Raw genomic sequence first — 21441 nt, 5'->3', positions numbered from 1 at the left:
GTTTTATTATTATGAAAATGAGCTTACTATTACTGGGTAAATTCAATATAAGCAGGTTATTGAACAGTGCTAAAGCAATGTTTTTCCTTCTGTAATAAATGATAATTGGTTGCAAAAAATGCATAAATCACGAGTTTAAAGGTTTTTTTTATTAAATTTGAAGCATGTGCAGTTGTTTACATATCTGTCGGAGGTGTAAAATGTTTGGTTTGGCCACCGGAGAAAGTTTAGGTCAAAGACAACTTTGCAACGGAGTAAGATCATTTTTTTTTTGGTTAACAAATACACTACTGCAAACTTCAATCTCTTAGTTATTTCTCTCCGTTTCTTTCAAGATTTAAAAGAAAAACTACGAAGCATTTTTTCATTGAAGTTAACTACAAAAAATAATCATGTTGGACGATAGTTTTAAAAAGAAAATTGCATGAACTTTTTTTTAGGAAACTTATGGTTACCTGGGGGTACAACATATAATATTCTTGCTTAGCAGAGTACACTAATAAAATATCTACTAGTTTGTACACTACATTATTACACTGAGATAAGATAATAGAAATCTATTAAAGGCTTGTAAATGCGATATTTTCCACAGCAGGGTCCATTGTGTACAACTGGAGTACTAATAAAAGACGTTAGTATTCAGCAGGTATTCAGGGATATTTAAAAAATACAAAATTTCTGTTCTACCGAGTTTCCCAATCAAAATCGGAGGCACATCGGTAAAGGGGAAGAGAATTATGATGGGTGCAGATAAACAAACAGAGAAAATTTCTTTAAGTATACTAGTTTTACAGCGCAATATATTAGGTGGATGTGAAGAGGCTGTAAACTGGATTGTTTTCAAGAATCCATTAGGACTTCACAGCTCACATTTGATGGCTTTTCAGGTTTATAGTAGCTTAAAACTTAAGCATGTAATTAAATGACGACTTTTAGTTCGACTTTACAAATGTGTATCATCATTACAGTTTTTGTATGAGTCCACTTAAAGCAGATAGTTGTATATGATTTCAATTCTTTAAATAAAATTAAAATTGTCCTAATTAAGTTCTTTTTCAAACTGGTTAGACCACACATGGATCCTATAGCTGCTATTAAAGGCAACATAAATTTGACTTCAAAAGTTTCACAACGACTTGGCCTTTGATTGCACTTCACTATACTTACTAATACTTTGTAAAGCCCAAGAAATAAAATGACAAACAAGCTTTTTTCTCATTTTTTTCTTTCCTTTCCTTTGCTGTCGATCAGTTATCATGAGAAACTTTAAACACATTTTTAATTGATCATCAATTATTTCTATCAGAATCTCCAGCCGTGCGATTTGTAGAGTCGACGACAGTATTCTTTAAATAGATGCGGGGTTTTTTCTGACTCTTTATTTAAAGAGTTACATGTCCGATTTTAGAAAGGACCCTAAAACCTTTGTCATGGCATAAACAATGGATGTATCGTTGTTGTTCTATTTAAAAATTTATCGATTTCAATTGTGATTTTTTGGTACAAGTGATTTGCGGATTTATGCAGTAACGACTAGGAAAGAAAGTGATATAACCTTTCTTGAAAACGACGATATATGTTTTGTTGTTACCTAGAGGGTTACGTTGGCTGTCCCTTTAATTACAACTTATTCTAGACTTTGACCGACGAAATCGGTAAAAACATTAAAAACAACTTTAGGGATGAATTTAGTTATGCAGAATTAAACTTTAAATCTTTACAACATTTCAGATTTTTTCAAAATGTTATCAATAACATCAAAAAATCTGTAGTATTTTATTAATAATAAATTTGGATATAAAAAAACTTTTATATTTTTGGTTTAAAGCCCAAAATAAATTCATCTAATTTGGAGATCAGGATTCCACAGCCAATAAATGGAAGGTCATTCAAATTAAATCATATATCAATCTGTCTACCTGTCTACACGTGTTTATCTGTTTATCTTTCTGGCTATCTGTCTATCTGAATATCTGACTATCTGCCTATCTGTTTATATCTGTCCATCTGTTTATATCTGTCCATCTGTGTATCGGTCCATTTATTTATCTGATTATCAGTCTATCTGTCTATCTGTCTATCTGTCTATTTGTCAATCTGATTATCTGACTATCTGACTATCTGCCAATCTGTCTACATGTCTACCTGTCTACACCTTCTTATCTGGTTATCTAGCTTTCTGGCTAAATTCCTTTCTGACTTTCTGACTATCTGGTTATCTGTCTTTCTGACTATCTGACTATCTGACTATCTTACTATTTGTTTATATGACTATCTGTCTATCTGTCTGTCTGTCTATCTGCCAATCTGTCTACATGTCTACCTAGCTGTCTACACCTTCTTATCTGGATAATCTAGCTTTCTATCTGACTTTCTGTCTATCTGGTTATCTGTCTTTCTGACTATCTAACTATCTTACTATTTGTCTAAATTTGACTATATCTGTCTATATGAATATCAATCTATCTGTCTGTCTTTCTATCTGACTATCTTTCTATCTGACTATATTTCTATCTGACTATCTTTCTATCTGACTATCTTTCTATCTGACTACCTATTTATCTGACTATCCGTCTATCTTTCTATCTGAATGTCTGACTATTTGAATATCTGACTATCTGTCTATCTGTGTATCGGTCTATCTTTTTATCTGATTATCAGTCTATCTGACTATCTTTCTATTTGTCTATATAACTATCTGACAATCTGACTATCTGACAATCTATCTATTTGACAATATGTCTCTTTGTCTATTTAGTCTACCTTCTTTAGGCCAGTTTATTATCATGGAATAGATCTGATTAAAAGAAATATTATAAGTTTAGGATGTAAGTCATCATTATTGAATTTGAATATACTACCAAAAATTTATTTACAATCAATACTGCTATAGTTTTGTTTGTTTTGTTTATGTTATTAACAATTTCGTTTTGTGTTGAAGCATTAACAACGCAGAATAAAAGATTGATGATTTCTTTATTGAGAAACAACGGAAAAATGTCCGAATTTACTCTTTTTCAGACGGAATTCATTATATTACACATTATTGATTAGATTAAGGTTTAAAAGGTACTGTTGTGAATCGGATATTTCTTTTTTAAATAGAAGTTTACTTATAATCATGACTAAATTCAATATTGCTTATGTTTCTGTTGTGATTATACTTTTGGCTTGCATAAGCTGCCGGTGGAACGACCAGAAAATCTGAACTCCCAAAATATGAAGATTATGTAATTAAACTTCCCTGTGACAACTCCTATAGAATGCCCTTACTAGCAGTCATGGCGAAGGTGATTTTTTTGGTTGATTTAATAAAAAATCTGTAAAGGATTTGAGTCTTTGCCCCAAACTTAGATTTTCTAATCCCTGTATCTTTGCAACCCAATGCCGTAGACCTTATATATTTCAGACTATAATTTCTGGTAGATCAAATAATCTAAGTTTGAAATATCAAAGGTTTGCTACATCAAGTTCCTAAGATATAGGGGTTAGACAATTTGAGTTTGTGACAAAGACTCAATTCCTTAAACTTCTTTATAGATTTATTTTCATTTCAGATATTATATTTTCTTACAGATTTCTCTAATTTCAAAATTTTAATATTAAAATTTCACGTTGTTGTCAAAATTAAAATTATTTTTACAAAACCGCGGCTGTGTCAGGTCTTACAAAAATGGTTGGCCAACGGAGGGAGGGGGTACAGGGCCGCCATGATATGTCCCGCAAAATGGTCTCCAAGTCTCCGGATTCTCAAATGAGTATTTAAAATTACCTGGAGCTACCCCTGAACGATAGAATAGATATTATAGAAGTAAAAAATTGATTAATTCCGATTCTGTGTTAACATTCTGTTTTGTGCTTCAGTCCCTTTCAGAAGTCAAAATTTAATCAGAGCTAGGAACTAGTGGATATCGATATCAATGCTTAATCCTTCTCATTTTCTTAATTTTAAGACTAACCTAATCTTGTATTTGTATTTTGAAAAGTGTATAAAATTCAACCAATCAGAGTCGCGATTCAGAAGCGGGGAAATTTGAAATTTTGCGCCCCATTTAAGATTACTATACAGAAGGGAGGGAGGGTCTCTCTAATTTTTTAAAAAACTGGTTTTCAATTTGTTGTACTTTATCCAAAAAAGAGTGGATTAAGCAAGAAATTAAAAGGGTCCACGACCACATTGGATATTCGGAATAAGCAGTTGGGATTCCTGTTATCCCATTCTAAAGTTCCCAGCTCTATTTTCTATTTACACTTAACTAGGCCAAGGACAGAAAACAGTATGAAGAGTTATGGAGAAGGTTAGACAAATATATTTTAATTCATGAAGAATATCACAAAAGTTGTGCGTTAACAAGAAAACACTAAAATGATCATCTTAATTTCTTTATGTTTAACAAAGTTATGTTTCAGTTGTTTTAAAAGATCTAAATTGATACCGAAAACTCTGTAATTAAATAAAATACAAAGATACACATTAGTGTTTGACTCCCCCTCAATTGTTCTCCAATTTCGATAATTCATAATAAAATTTTCAGCAATTCTGGCTAAAATAAACAATAATAACATAGCTAAATAACAATACAGATAGAAAACTAGATGTTGTCTTTTCAAGATTTATGGATTTTTTTTCACAACAACCCTGGAGCAGAAGCCCAAAGGAGATACGTGCATGCGCGTCACTCCGTTGGGCTTCTGCATCAGGGTTATTGTGAACGAAAAATCACTAAATCTTGAAAAGAAGACATCTAGTGTTCTATCTGTTTTGTGATTAATCTATGAATTATACAATCTATAAAGTATTTCTATAACCATGGTTCATAATTTAGTTATCTATGGAAGGCGAATTGTATATGATATACATCATGCAATATGACCTCAGGATAGGTATCTTAATATTTTCATATTTGATATGCTAGAGGTACTAAACCTAAAATAATTGTATAGTAATAATTTAGAGGTACTGAACCTAGAATAATTGTATAGTAATAGTTTAGTTAGCAATACTTTTCTAATTTGGCATAGGTTTGTTTTGCTCTTTTTTTGGAATCCTTTAAAGATAATTTGTTCAAATTCTCTTTTCAGCCACAGAAAAGTGGAATAATTGGCTTCAATAATCCTCTTCATTTCTTTAAATTCTTAAACGTCGCTACTTGTTTTCTTATATATCCTTTTCTAAACTGTGACATTGAGATAATTATTCTTGTGCTAATCGTATAATTCTTTCAGGAAAATTTAAAAGACAAAGAGTTGAAGCTGACAAATGATTAGAAATAAACTATTTTTTAGTATATATGTTTGTGCTTTCTTATGTTTATTCATGTAAAATTAAAAAAGAATTTTTAATTTTATTATAATTGTTATAAAGTGAATTTCTTCATTTGTTTCGTGTTCAATCTCCTGCGCATTTATACCTGTATAGGCTTGTAGGCCGAGGAAGTTTAGAGTAGTCCTATTAGTCATAAGTACCTTGAAAAAGTCTATTTTTGAGTTTTATTTATGTGTTCCCACTCCCAGCGTAGACAAAATGTTTCTCTATGCGTATGATAAGATAAACATGATTAGACATTTGGTGTAAATGATGATCCAAACTTCATAAATTAAATAAAGTAGGTGTTAGCTATTGTCTAATGATATGATAAACCATATAAATCAATAATAAGTCTAAAATCACAATAAAATAAACAAAACAAAATTTATTATTAGTCAAATGGAAAAAAGGAACAATCATGATATTTAAAAAAAGACAATTTGCAAATATTTACTTTCAAAGAATGTTTTAAGACAATTATTATTCCTTGAGATTGTTTCTGTCATTTAGATCAAAAACAAACTTTTTATGTGTAAGAGTGTAAAGTGGTGGTGAGGGTTGATCAAATTAACAAACTTTTGCTGAAATTGGTTGTGGGGGNGCCTTAGCATTTTTTTCCTGTCAAGTTTCAGTAATTTTCATGCGCTAGAATGGGAAGAAGGGGAGGAGGGTTAGAGGGGATCCAGATATCTTAACCTTATACTGCAAAAACTTTTAAACTTTTTAAAACTGCAAAAATAAGATTCTAAAAAAATCAATATTTCTATAATTTTGACAAGACAAGAGAAAATGGAATCATTTCCACTCATGGCTGGGTATCAAAATATTTTAATAACTGCAAAAAAAAGATTTTTACATTATTCATTTTTCATTATGGATATTGTTTAAAACACTTGTACATAGAGAAATGTATACTAATTAGCTCATAGTACTATAAGTTTATGTTGTAAAATAGCTGGCTCTTTAAATACTCAGCTTTAATATATTATGGCAACTTACTTAAAACAATTAAAATTTGCGCTAGTTTATGGGCCATCAAATTGATCAAGATTAATAGGATCATGAAATATTGCAGACCCTTTAACTCCATTGATCAAATGAAAATTATTATTTTTTTAGTGTTTTAGTTTAAATGTCTATTGTTAGTTTATTGGAGAAACAAACCAAATCTGCATTTTGATGCTAAGATTCAAAGTTTACAAACATTCATTAATCTTCTACACTGGGAATTGTCGAATTTTAGTAAGTTATGCAATATGCATATCTATTTATATGCCAAACTCGAAGTTTAAACTTGTTAAAATCTACTTACAATGTATACAATACAAATATTTTAATATCTACATTATCCTCAAATATGTTAACATCTCTTGATTTTTTTTTTCTTTTCTAAATTTATTATCATTATTAAATTTTAATTGATTTTCTCAATTCTTTTGAAAATTCTAGTAAATTGTTAAGAGTTTACTTTGCAGATGTGCTTCTAGTATACGTTTTATCATTATGGAATACATATATAGTTGTATAGGAAGATACAGGAAGCTTTTTTTTGTAAAAATATTAGGCATTTTAAGTGGATTAATTGTCTATGAAAGAAGACTTTTACATTTGGAAAACCCAGACTAGTTTTTTAGAGACCACTTTATTGTGCAGTACACAAGTACTGATAAATTTCTTTATTAAAAAGGTAGAAAAAGTCAACGTGGTTTGGTATGGCTGGAAAACAATTATGCACAGAAATTCAGAACTTTTTCTTTCACCCTATCTGGCAGTATTTGCCAGATATGTTCCTATGTTACCCAAGGGTACTCAAGGGTTATCTTAAAAATTTCAGCCAGATTGGTCAAATCGTTTGGCCAGTTATAGCTAACATATTCAGTTACAACTTCACTACAAGATAGGATCTCTACAGCTGCTTAGTTCTACATGGCTGGTGAGCCCTCTGTAAAATTAACATGGCGGCACACCCTACATGGAATCAAAGGATCACACATTCAGAGGGTGGAAACCCCCAGACGCCATGAGCCTCTTCTATGTAGACACGAACCTCCCAGATTTTCTAGGCAGACTAAGCAGCTCCACTATGCAGACAAAGCCTCCATTATGCAGACCGTTCCTCAGCTATGCAGTGACAGCGAACGAGCCTCCAACATACAGAACGTAGTGGCATTGGCATAAGAATTTTACTAAAGATTAGATTTATTTATTGATTGTCATGATTAGAAACATATCTGGACTCATAAAGTGATTTATACTAAAACTTTAAACATTTCTTTCTCAGAAAGTAAGATATTTGGAGAAATATTTTTGGAGTAAATTTAGTTTGTTTGGTTGTAATCTTTGATTTAAACAATACCTTTTTTAAAAAATGTTAAGATTTAGATAAATTACACAAATTTTCTAGATTTAATTTGAACTACAAAAAAGGTATTGCTTAAATCAAAGATTATAAAAGATGAAATGAAATTCAATTCAAATTTTGTTCTCTAAATATTTTTCTTTTCTTATAAAGAATGTTTAAAATTTATTAGTCATAATTAGGAACTATTTATAAATACTGCTCATCCCTTTTGATTTTTTTTTTATATAAAACCTCCCCGATTATAGTTATTTTTGATGCCGATAAGGCTGCAAGTTGCAATAAAGAACGAGGTTTAACAAAATCTCGACTCTTTTTTTCTTTGAGAAGGTTTTGGCTTTCTTATACATAATAATGGCCGTTTCCCGGTATGAAACATGTTTAAATGATTGTAAAGATCTCTACTGAAAGTTTTTATCAAATAACTTGTTTACCCAAATTCAATGGTAATGAATTTTATTGACCCCCATCCTCCCCTTTCTCCCACCAGTTCTAATAACACATTTGTTGAGGCATTAATATTATGTAATGCATAAAAACAAAAAACACATTAAAATATTACAACCCAGAAAACATTTTCCCAGCCATGCACTACCAACTTAGATAGATCTGTTATGTATACTGCAAATAAAATCCTTTTTGTTCAAGATTTTAGTCCTGACATCTACAGTACTGCAGACTGCAGTTTTTTAGAAAGTTCCACAAAATATGAGAAGTAAAACAAATGTCAAAATTATTTAAACTACTATACTTCTGAGAGAAAATGTACGCAATAAACAAACTAAAAACAAAAGCTTTTTGACTAATGTTTCCTTAAATATATCTTGAACTACACTTAAGAGATGTAACTTAAACAAAATAATGAAGTACAGTAGAAGGTTTGATTATCTTGTGTAGGATCGAACATAAATGAAGGATAACAAATTTACGATTTCAAATTGTTTATTGAAATTTTGTAGAACAATCAGAGTCCAATATAATTCAACCTTTTCATACTTCAGTCGAAGTGTGAGCTTGATTTCCACATGATTATTCAAATTATTATTTTTAATTTTTTATTAAATTCAGCTCTAACAGTTGATAACTGCTGCATTGAAAGGGTAATGTCTTTTTGCTTTTACTCTTAAAAATAATAAAAAAAAACTCTGTTGAGGTGTTATTGGTCTCAGCTCAGGCGCCAGTTTTTCAATTTTTTAGAATTTTTTTTTAGATAGTCCAGAGCGGTGATGAAACCAGTGGAGTATATTCGCTTGATCTTTACTTAACTTTAATTGCTGATGCTTCAAGTGTGTGTAATGATAATTGTATTTATACAAAGATCAATAGACCAGGTGAATAATGGTGGGGGGGGGGGCTGTTTTAAAAAAATCTTTTTTTATTTAAGCTACAGATCTATAACGTTCATTTTTGAAAATTCCTTGAAAAATTGAATAAAATCATGTGACATCTTGTAATTTGTCAAAAACAAATCANCTATCTAAAACTATCCTAAACTATCTTAAACTGTTTTGAAGTCAAACCTTATAGAAATCCAACGTATAGAAACAGCTACGTATAGCAACATGGCGTATTTTCCGGGAGAACATTTTTTATATTTTTGAGAAAATTAAACTTGCCATGCAAGAACAGCAGCTATATCTTCTTCCTACTATATTGATAAGATAAAGGCTTAAAGAGAATGTTCACGAAAAATGAAGAAAATAATCGCTTTTGATCGCTATTGATCTTACTTCTATCTGTTAAAAAAAGAATTCTGGTGAAAACCCAGCCTATAAACTTCTGTGCTGACTTAGTTGACTTTTCTAGCTCAGAAGTCAACCAGTCCATGGAATGTCCGTAATTAGATATTTTTATAAGTTGATATGTGTATATATTTCCCTCCCCTTCTTCCCTTTTTCCATTTTTAGCCGGAATTTTGGTAGGAAAAAGTTACACTTCAATAATTAACACATATTTTACCCCTCTTCCCTTTTCCCCATTTTTGGCTTGATGTCTAATTAAGATGAAGGTACTGTTGACATGTTGACATATGTTTGTCTGTCTGTTAAATTTAGTGTTTGTCAAATATTTTTGCCAAATAAGCTGTTAACTTATAAGCTAAATTAAGGTCAAATAATTAGACATAGCTTAAAGTAGAGGGTTTTTCAATACAAGTATAGGGATTGGGGAAGGGGGGTTCTTTTAGTTTTTATTTTCACCGCTAGGTGTCTCTTAAAGGGAGTGACTGGCTATGTAAGGTAGTTGAACTAAGTATGCAGTGTTGCGGAAAACATAAACTTCTTTCGGATTCATTTGCAGAGACATATTAAACTTTTTAAAGATCTGTAAATCCTGAGTTTGAGCGCAAATTCGACTTTCCAAACTCCAACTTTGGGGGTGGATACGTTTTCAGAGTAAGTTTTTTTAAATTATTAAATACCGACGACATAAAATGTAAAAAAAGTTCTACAATAAACTACAGACGTCATGTATAGNTTTTTATCTACTTTGTCGAAAAACATGTTATTTCAATAGAAAACAACACCATGCAGTTTGCAGACTGCACCATCAAGACAAGTGAACAATCATTTCATAAACTTATGAACTTACCTGGCGTATTATATTATTTTGGCCCCCCATGGTTTAAAGTTCGAAGGTTCTTGCTTTTAGATTATATGGTGTCCCTAGCAAAAGCAAAGGACTAAGAATCTATATATATATACTTTGCTTGTCTGTTTGTTTGTAACCAATAAACATCAAAACAGCTAATCTGATCAGGCTCAATTTTTTTTGGGACCTCACATGATCCCAGGAAAGGTTTTTGGTGTATGAATGTAACAAATATTGTAGAAAGCCTATATTTGTAAACCTGCATTTACCTAAATATATTATGTTGTACATTGTAACCCACCTACGCCTGTAAATAACTACATCAAACCTGTAAAGTGATTCGCTTAACTACGCTTGTATATAACGATGCAAAACTTGTTATTACCTTCATTAACTTAACCTCTAATATAAAACTAAAAATAAACGTTAGTTGGAATGATACTCCACGTTGATTACTGTGTGAGAGTAATTGTCGCTTGCAGGTAGCAAACAAGAGGTGTCCTGAATCACTTTCTTTAAAGATAGATGTAGATTGGGAATTACATGAGTTGTATCTATGACAGACAGATATCTGACAGACTGAGTTGTATCTGGATTGATATTGACTATCGTATTTGTGATGAACCTTGAGTTCTAGATTGATCTTGTAAGACAGATACCTAAGAACACAGACTGAGTTGTATTTGGATTGATATTGACTTTGGTATTACTGCGGAACCTTGAGTTATAGATAGAGTTGTGTCTTGTAGATACTTAAGAATACAGATAGAGTTAAAAAATTAAATGCTTATGTGGGCCAAACTCAAAGTTGGATGACCACATTTTATGTCCCAAGCATAGAATAATTAAACGAAGAGGTAAAGCTTAGCTCATATGTAAACAACTGACCTCCCTATTAATTAATTAATAGAGTGGTCGGTTGTATACATCACGATATGTTTACGTATCTAACACTGTACACTTGTATATAGAGTTATTGTATTTCTAAGGGGTGGTTTTATGTAGATATTTGAATATTAGTACTGATAATTAGATAGACACTTAATATGGATTGTAAACACAGGATTGTATTGTGCAGTACATTCAAGTTCAGTTGTTTGTTTATTTTTATAAAAGTATGACTAAATATTGCATCGTAAAAAAGTGCAAAAACAATTCTTCTTGTAAAAATGTGAGTTTTTTCAAAATAACAAAAAATTGTGCATGGCTAGACCTTTTTAAGGTTGGGAGACTCCAGAGAATATCCTGCAAAAGTTGCATATGCTCAAGGAGAATTGAATAGGGTTTCCGTACACTTTGCTGTGACATTTTTGGACTAATGGAACTAGTTTTTGCGTAACAACAATAATAAAGATTGTAAACAATAACACAAATGATAAACAGACATCTGAAATCTTTGGCTCGTTGGATGAAGATTCACGGTATACTAACTCATGTTTGTTTGCATTAGATCGGCTGTCTTTGTTATTGTTGTTACGCAAAAACTATTTATTCAGCAGTCCAAAAACGTCACAGCAAAGTGCACGGAAACCCTATCGCCCCCTCCTTCTATTCAATTCTCCTTGCATTTGCTCAAACCATTTTAATTATGAAACCAGCCTATTTCATAATTTGGTTTTCTTTTAACAATAATTTTAGATTTTCTATAAAATGATATTCCAGGGCCCAACAGGTTATTAAGCATAAATATGTGAAGTACACCTGCAGTATGGAAACAGTACAACAAAATGGCCGTTTTACACTTTTTTCCATTAAATTCCTCTCTATATATTCTATTCTCTATGACTAGATCGGCTGCCTTTGTTATTGTTGTTACGCAAAAACTAGTTATTCAGCAGTCCAAAAACGTCACAGCAAAGTGTACGGAAACCATATCGCCCCCTCCTTCTATTCAATTCTCCTTGCATTTGCTCAAACCATTTTAAAGAAACAGTGTTTTGTAGAGAGTGCTCCAAAATAAAATGGAAACCCGGAGAATTAGTTAGAATGGTTTAAAAATTCGAAAAATCATTTGTTTAAACATAAATGGGAAACAATCCCTAATGAAGCAGTGAAAAGAATATTGTGGTCCTGCATCACGGGATCAGCTAGAAAAGAGATAGAGCTGTTTTGTCCTACAAGGTTAGCATTTAAGGAGTATGAAACAGGAATCTTTTTCACTGAACTGTTGAACAGATTCTCACAAGAGAAATACAAGGAGGGCCAGGAACAGGAATACCTAGCCAGGGAACAGGAAAGAGATAAACATCCCAGGGAAATATTATACTGACATGACAAAGTTATGGGAACAAGCGTACACTCCAGACAACAGGAACCTGGTAGAACTCAAGAATGAAATGCTCAGGTGTATGGATAATGTAGAGCTGAAGGAAAAATGTTGTTTTGTTATTCATGAGAAGCTGCAGCATGAAAAGGAGATTAAGGCAGTGCTTGCATGCCAGATATCCCATGATATGGATGGGTTAAAGGTTACATATACAGACAGTTTTGAGACAGTAGAAAACAGAAAGAGAGCTGATGAGATGTAGGAAACAGGAAGAATACCCATAAAGTAAATACAATGACAAGAATAATTGTAAAGGAGACTAAAGAGGAAAGAAGCCAGATTTCTGGTGATGTCAACAAGTTACAAGCAAGAGATAGTTGTTTACTCTGCAAGAAAACTGGTCATCAGAAGAAAGATTGCCAGTCCTATGAAGTGTGGAAGAAGAAAAATCCAAACAATAAGACAGGAAATACAGGAAACATGATATCATAGAAGGGAACGTGTTAAGGAAACTACAGGAAGCTGATGAAGTCTGGAAGGAAGTTGTCCAATGGTTTGTAGAAGGCAAATAACCCCACTTACAAGAGCTGAGAGGTAAAGTACAAAGAGTAATGACAGTGCATGAGACAGATGTTCAATCCTGTGATATTGACTATGGTATTTGTGATAAACCATGAGTTCTAGATTAAGTAGTATCTTGTAAGACAGATACTTAAGACTACAGATAGAGTCATATCCCGATTGATATTGACTATGGTATTACGGAGGAACCTTAAGTTCTAGATTGAGTTGTATCTTGTAAGACAGGTATTATTGAAGATCCTAGAGTACGAGATAGAGCTGTACCTGGATTTGTACTGATCTAAAAGTATTTATTGGAGTTGAGCATTTACTACATAAAATACACTGCACCCTCTCATCATACATACCCTCAAAAGGTTTAATGTTCCTGCAGAAATTCAGCTTTATATCAACACCCTGTATAATAACCAACTTTCTCTTGTATTTACGGACAACTTCTCTACTGATGGATTCCCCTTTAAAAGAGGAGTATTTCAAGGTGACCCGCTTAGTCCCATCATATTTCTGATGGTTTTCAATCCAATAATTGAATTTCTACAGAGTAAGAATGATTGTGGATTTAATCTGAATGAAGAGAAAATTATTCCCAGCATATCCTGGTTTTCAAGTACCCCAGCAGGGATAGGGTTAATACCAGCAAAATGTAGATCATTTTCCATCAGATCAGGTGTACCTAGCAGAATATTGGTGAAACTGAAATTCCAAATATATTTCAAGACGAGCAGAAATTCCTTGGCAAACTTCTATTTCCTTTTGGTAAACTTAGTGATGCGTTCGATTAAATCAAGAGTGAATTGGAAAGAAAACTAATAAATACAAAATATTAAAATTGAGGATGAGGAGAGCGGGGGAAGGCAGGCGGAATGAGCCACCACTATTTTCTCTTCCGTGCCACATATTAGTTCTCTCTCATACTCTCTGTTCTGTGTTTATGGTGTAAACTTAAAATTGCTGACCCCTCCCCCTAATATCCCACTGTGCGCCCCCCTCCCTCACTTTCATAACCCTTTTCACATCCCCCCTCCCCTCCACTAAACTTCATGTTTAACCAGATTTTGAGTAACTGTTTTGCAAAGTTACAGGGTGTCCCAAAAAACATGGGAATTCAGTGACGAATTGGATTTCGTCTTTGTTATGAATTAGCATTGTAATACCTAATTTTAAAAGCCATAATATTACTAGAGTTTATTTTATGAAAAGGGTACAAGACTGCAAAGATCTGTCTATATAATGTCTCCGCAAGATGAACAGTGAAGACGGACAAGTTTACTCTGTTTATATACTGATATTTTCTTGTTTTACTAAGTACAACCGTTTGCAGTCAAAACATAAACAAACAAAATGTGAACATAGCAGACGAAACTCTTACAGATTACAGCTTTCTCAGTAGGTATCACTATACTAAATCAAAGAATTATTTATAAAGACGATATCGAATTCGTCACTGAATTCCCATGTTTATTGGGACACCCTGTAAATAAGAATTCTAAATATGACAATTTAAAGCCGAACAAAATAAATATTAAACAATGAAAATGCTTGAAGTGCATGGAACAAACGATATATTTGCTTGTCAAAAACTATAATTGATTATAGAAAAGGTCTGTTTCATGTTATGTTAGGACTGTATTGTAAATACAATGGTTGGGACACACTGTACATATATTGGATCTCTTACCGGTGAAATCATAAAGCAAAACAATAAAATATTTCAATATTAGGCAAGTACCACAGCGACCACAACTACTTCCACAACCACAACGACCACAACAACCAAAACTACCACAACTACTACAACTACCACAACTACTACAACTACCACAACAACCACAACAACGACCACAACAACCACAACTGCCACAATTACAACAACTACTGCAACTAATCCAGGTTTTTTTTTAACTATATCTGTAGTTTCATATTAAGAATTATAATTTGTATTCACTTCATCCATTTTTGATTTATATTCTCTTTAACTTTGATGATCACAAACCTTTGAATTGTATAGATCATTTTCGCTCAATAACTTTGGTTTTGTCGTTACATATTTCGTTCACAAAAGCGTAAAATTAAAACTTAGTTCGTATTAACCAGAGATAAGAGAGTTACAGAGATCGATTATCAGCTAATAATGCGATATTTTCCACAGCATGTTCTACGACCAATCAGCAAACATCTGTAAACAGGGATATTTAACCCTATTCCTGCTGGGGGGGGGGGGGTCAAGTTGCCCCCCCCCTGTAGTTTTTTTTACATAACTCAAAAAGTATTGGTCTGAGGCTGTTGAAATTTTCTGACTTTTCTTACATACCCAAAGCCCTCCCTTTAGGCCTAAAACTGGGCTTTAATACTAACTGCCTAAGTCCTCAGGCAAACTGCCTGAATGATTGCTTTTGCCTGTAACAAACTAAATCTTTGTTTTGACCCACTTTCACTTGTCAGATTTTGATAAAATTTAGCTTTTTGGAAAGCCTATGACATAAGGAAACGGATTGCACAAGTTTTGCGAAAAAAAAATTGCAAATTTTTTGCAAACAACCTGTCAAAGGAAATTTGCACATTTTTAGTTTTTCTTGATTAAAAATCAGGTTATTTAAAATTTTGCAAAATTTTTTGCATATTTGAAATGGCATGGGGCTTTTCAAAAATGTATAATTTTTCATTTTTTGGACAATTTTTTTTTTGCAAACATTTTTACTATATAACTGGATTTTGCGATAAAAAATTCAATTTTTGCAAATTTGCAATTTTTTTTGCAGATTCTAAAAGTAGCGCACAAGAGCTTTCTAATGATGTATCATTTGTCATATTTGGACATAAAACATGGGATTTAGAGGGGGGGGGGCAAATTCAAAAAAGAATGTATTAATAAATGTTATGTTTCATGTTTAAAATTGGAGTATTTCTTTAAAAGTTGTAAAACTTAACCCCTAAATGGGTATTATGTTCAACAAGTGGCTGTGAGATGGCAATCTAAAAACCTATTGTAAAAACGTAGCATGTCGTGCCGGGTCAACTTAGGCCTACATAGCCCACCCTGTGAAAGGAGATAAGCAGTCTGTGTAGTCTGTGGTATTAACTGTCTTTTTACTTGTTATTTTCTAGTTTTTTTTACCGTTTTTAAACACTTGATCAGGCATAATTCATAGTTTGAAATATGAAACTGGTTTTGAACATCTGCTTTCTAAGCTAATTGTAATAAATAAAGTAATAAAGCCCATATCTTGTAAACCTGAACCTACCTTATTATCGGGCACTTTAATCTCATTATATTAAATATGGTTAGTAATAGTTTAATATTAAAACTGTTTTATTACATCCAGATTAGCTCTTAGAGAATATAGAGTTTGAGAGTGTTGTATCAGGATTGTTACATACTTGAGAATACAGAGAGAGCTGTATCTGTATTGATATAGACTTAAAAGAACTATCTTAGTAAGGTATTCATTACAAAAGTGGTGACAGATGGTGGGATCTATGAACCCTGTTAAATGCCACAAACTCCATCAAAGAAAAGCCAAGTCAGAGCCTGGCAAAACGGAGTAATAAGAGAAACCCTAGAACCCTAGGACCTGTGTCAGAAAAAGCAGTAACAGTGCAGCAGGGCGCAGCAAGTTAAGACTAGGGATGTTAACATTTTCATTTTTCAGAAAAACAATCGTTTCGTTATGAAAACGACGCCGGAAAATTGAAAACGAAACGATTGTTTTAAAAAACAATCGTTTTTTTTAAGTTTGTGTTTTAAAAATGGTCGTTTTTCAAAACGCTCGTTTTTCAAAACGATAGTTTTTCAAAAGGATCGTTTTTATAAAATTCGTTGTTTTGTTAACAAGGACCCTTCATTAAAAATTGTTAATGACAACCCTTTGTTAACGATCGTTAACGACGAACCCTTCGTTAACGATCTTTAATGAAGAGAGGAAACCAACCTGAAGGGCATCTGTACTTATCATTGAGTAGTATTTAAGAAAATATCAAGGAGTTTTAACTCCCCCACAACTGTTAAACTTCATGTAAGACGACATTCAATATAGTTGCATGTAATTTTTTTCCAAAAACGACCGTTTTGGTAAAGTTCGTCATTTTGTTAACGATCGTTAACAACAATCTTTTGTTAATAATCGTTAATGAAGACCGTTCTTTATCGATCGTTAACGACGACCCTTCGTTGACGATCCTTAACATAATTAGATTAAACCCTAGTTTACATAGTGAAGACAAAGTAGATACAGAACTGCCAACCGGTTGTGCAGGGGGAAACCCTCAACTCACAGAATTTCAAATCATAATGCAAAAGACCAAGCAAACAGAGTTGCAAAGCCCAGCTAATGAGAAAACATTGCATAAAGAGTTGCAAAAAGTTAAAATGAAGAAAGAAAATTGGTCATTTGTGCAGACGTGGAAAAATAATGCTACACCAGAAAGCCAGGACCCAATTACAAGAGTACAAGCAATGCTGACGCACAGCAAGATTATGGATGCACAACAGAAATACAAGGAGCATCTAAATGAACAAGTGGCAGATGGGACAGCAAACATGAATACGTACAAAAAGCTAAGAAATGATGAAGCTAGTCTTGATAAGAGAATCTGTGTTTCATAGAGAGTGCTACAAAATATAGTGAAAACCTAAAGAAAGTGTTCAAATGGTGTGAGAAATTGTAAAACCATTTGTCTTATCATAAATGGGAAAACAATCCCAAATGAAGCAATGAAAAGGATGCTGTTGGCATGCATCACAGGATCAGCTAGATAAGAGATAGGGCTGTTGCACGATTAGCATTTGAGAGCTATGAGACAGGAGTGTTTTTCACGAAGCTGTTAAAGAAATTCTCAGAAGAAAAAGACTAGGAAGGCCGGAAACAGGGAAGAAATAATTATCCTATGAAATGGTTGTGGGTACAAGCATATGTACTAGTCAAGAGGAGCCTGGAAGAATTCAAGAAGTAAAGGCTCATGGGACTGTACCATGCAGAGCTGAAGAAAATATGCCTATTGTTTAAGCCTAAGGAACTACAATACAAAAGCGAGATCAAGGCAGTATTGGATCATCAGCTGGTTAATGTTCTCAAGTTGACCAGCTGATGATCTATTCTCTTTCCCTTATTCATAAATCAGAATGGAGAGCCTGTCATAATACATAACTGGTTTAATCTTTCCTGACCTACACTTTGGGTAACTAACTTTGCTGCTTGGTCTGAACAGGAAATGAACACTTCCTGTTGAAATAAAAATTCCATGCCAAAATTCACTGCATGATTTAATCCTTCTATCACTATGGGGTCACCTTCAAAAACTTTATCTAACCTTAAAGTTAAAACTTGATCTTTTCTCCTCTCCCTAATACATTAATTGCTTTTCCTTCTTTCTTTGCCGTGCCCACATGAAAATTGCTCTTTCCTGACATTTTTCCTCCTATCATTTCCCAGAATTCCTTTGATACAAAATTACCCTTAACAAGATTTCCTGTATCTATTAATGCTAAACCATGAATGCACTCTTAAATAACTTATACTTCGCATACAAGGTTTTACTGTTGTCTTTCTCTATCTCATTCATACCGTTCAAGTTCATAGTTAAATCTTTTTCCCAACAAATCACTTTCTTTTCTAACTTGTCTTGAGGCTTTAAACTGCCAATAACTCAGGATTAAAAGGCCAGTACAGTGGCCAGAGTTTAAATTTGTGCAAATTTTAATGTGTTTGGCTTACCAAACCAAATCCATTCAGATAATGGATGTGAATTTGTGAATAAGTTATGGCAAGAATTATTCCTAAAGCTGAAAATATTGCATACTAAGACCCCACCAAATATGATTGAGAGATGTTACAGAACCATAGTGAGTATTCTGAAAACAATGGGAAGAGAGATGCAGGAAGAATGGGATTTGGGTGTGAAAGCTGCCTGTTTAGCTTATAACACAACTGTGCAGTGTGCATACTAGAATTGCCAAACCCAATGCTTTGCAACCTTTGGATGTGAAGCACCTCTTTCAGTACATTGGATATATCCAGTTCCTAAAGCAGACAGGGAGATGGAATTATCCAATTATCAGACTGGACAGAAACAATTAATCAGGAAAGATTCCAAACAAATTATGCTGGCTTGAGAGAAAAACAACAAGGAACAGTATAAGTTGGAATGGAGAGTGGGTCTGGGTTTTTGATCCAAAGTTTATTCCTAGAACCTGTGATAAGTAAAGATTATTTTGAGCAGGACTGTACAAGATTATCAGAAAAATCTCTCCTGCCTTAGCAGAAGTGATGGAAGTTTATGAAAAGGTAAAATCAAGGCTGGTCAGCATAGATATATTGAAACATTTTAGAGGGGATAGTCATATGCATGGACAGTAAACAGTAGAGTGGAGACAGTGGAAATGTTAATTCTTCCATAGAGAATCAGCAAGAACGCATTACAAGAGTGGAAACCCCTTGGGGGGTCTCTCTAAAAAAAGGCGATAGTTGGGGTTGTGAGGGTAGTTGCCATTTAGAATTAGCTTCAAGGGTGGGGTGGGGTCTCTCTAAAAACAGACAACAGATGCAGCAAAAACACAGGGAGTCAAAATGGATAAATAGAGAAGGGATCAAAAGGAGTCAATGAAACAATCCAATAATTTCATATGAAGAAATGGAAGATGATATGGATGAATTAGACCAGCTTAAATGTTGTAAGTATGGAGTGAATTGTATATTAGGTCAATGCAATTGTGTCAAAGAAAATTGGAACAGGTTCCAGTCCAATGGTTCCCTGGCGCAAACACTACCGATATATCAGAATCCTTGCACGGACAATTAGAATGGAACCAAGCTAGAAATAGTTCTAGTAATACCATAGCTAGCATACAAGACAGTCCCAGTAGTACCAAACAAAGTTGGGTCAGTTCAAAGGTTCAAAATAAGGATTATCTTGCAACATTAAAAGAAGTATAGTACATATGGGTACCAAAATATAGTTAGTTGAATATGAATACTGTTTTACTACGGTCAAACGTATTAGCTCTTGGAGAATATAGAGATTGAGAGAGTTTTATCAGGATTCATAAATACTTGAGAATACAGAGATAGTTGTATCTGGATTTATATAGACTTAAAAGAACTATCAAAGTAAGGCACTTATTACATAATAACTATTAATCTCTTCATTACAGGGAAGAAATAGGGATGCAGTAGAAATAGGAGGGAAGTAATACATTGCCATGGATTCCAATATTACATACATTTCCAAGGCCAGCAATGTAATATTCCCTCCAATGTTTATTGTATCCTTGTTGCCTCATGTGAATAAAGAAATATGTAATTCTTTTCAACTTTTAAACAAATTTTATTGAGAATTTTCTACTTCTTAACAAGATATAATGTTTTATTTACATCAAAAGCTACCTTTTTATGGTTTTAAAAACTGTAAAATCTATTTAGTTTTGTATGCAATGTAAATATTGGGGATCCAATAGAGTCATAATTTTGTTTAAAGGTTAGAAAAAGATAAATAAGTTAGAATTGGAGAAAAATAATCATTTTTTTCAATCTTTGTAAAGTGATAAAATAATACATTGAACCATAATTTAAAAACTACAAACTGATTATCTCTGTAATGTTAGGATGTGGAGCTTATTCGAAGAGATTGGCTATGACAAGAATTGTTGGCGGATCACCATCAGATCCTAATGAATGGCCATGGTTAGCTGCTCTGGTAAACACATTGTACTTTTTACATTAAAGTAACTCTTGGCATTGTGTATTCTTAAATCTTTAAGTGTTTTGAGGTTAGATTTCATTTAGTTTGAATGTATAAAGGTTTGATTATTTTTTTTTACATGTTAACTCATTTTTTCTATATTTTTAGTTGATTCCAATCTCTGGCGAATTAAGCAATTATTGTGGTGGGGCTCTTATATCAGAAACCCATATTCTCACAGCTGCTCACTGCATTCAAATGTAGTTTTTAGTAGTAATAATAATGATGATAATAATAATAATAATAATAATAACTAGCTGAAAGACCCGGCATTGCCCGTGGATTAAATTTTGAAAGAAAAGAGTTTCAAATTTTATTTAGCCCCGGCCAACCATGAGTGTTCACAAAAAATAGACTTGGAGAATATGATTTTAACATAAGAGGGGAAACCCTGGTCCAAGAGTATTCTGTAATATCCGCTGCAGTTCATCAACAGGGAATAGTTCAAAATTAAAGCATTTTCATTTTTAAAATTATGGAAAATTTCTGAAAAATGTTGTTTATAATTTTTAAGGCTTTTTCTCCAATCATTTCTAATATTTTTAAATTCTAAATTTATTGAAACATTTCTATAAAAATAGAAGTAAGTTGTTAAATTTATAT

General features: G+C 32.8%; 1 protein-coding gene and 1 long non-coding RNA gene across 2 annotated transcripts; both read left to right on the top strand.

The window, feature by feature from the left end:
- The first annotated feature begins 443 nt into the window (after positions 1 to 443).
- Positions 444 to 5377, top strand: LOC111711444 (uncharacterized). The gene is made up of 8 exons (XM_023485812.1): positions 444 to 887; positions 1637 to 1680; positions 1861 to 1884; positions 2773 to 2828; positions 3181 to 3290; positions 4261 to 4298; positions 4827 to 4884; positions 5227 to 5377. Exons 1-7 carry the CDS (start codon positions 738 to 740, stop codon positions 4852 to 4854), a joined length of 450 nt encoding a protein of 149 aa, XP_023341580.1. The 5' UTR covers positions 444 to 737; the 3' UTR covers positions 4855 to 4884; positions 5227 to 5377.
- Positions 5378 to 14816: 9439 nt separating this feature from the next.
- Positions 14817 to 21064, top strand: LOC111711450 (uncharacterized). Its single transcript, XR_002767255.1, has 3 exons — positions 14817 to 14994; positions 20702 to 20793; positions 20947 to 21064. It is a non-coding gene; the product is annotated as an uncharacterized LOC111711450 (long non-coding RNA).
- The last annotated feature ends 377 nt before the right edge of the window (positions 21065 to 21441 follow it).

Source organism: Eurytemora carolleeae, unplaced genomic scaffold, assembly GCF_000591075.1.
Source record: "Eurytemora carolleeae unplaced genomic scaffold, Eaff_2.0 scaffold1099, whole genome shotgun sequence".
Classification (NCBI taxonomy): Eukaryota; Metazoa; Arthropoda; class Copepoda; order Calanoida; family Temoridae; genus Eurytemora; species Eurytemora carolleeae.
This window is presented reverse-complemented; position numbering and strand designations above follow the sequence as displayed.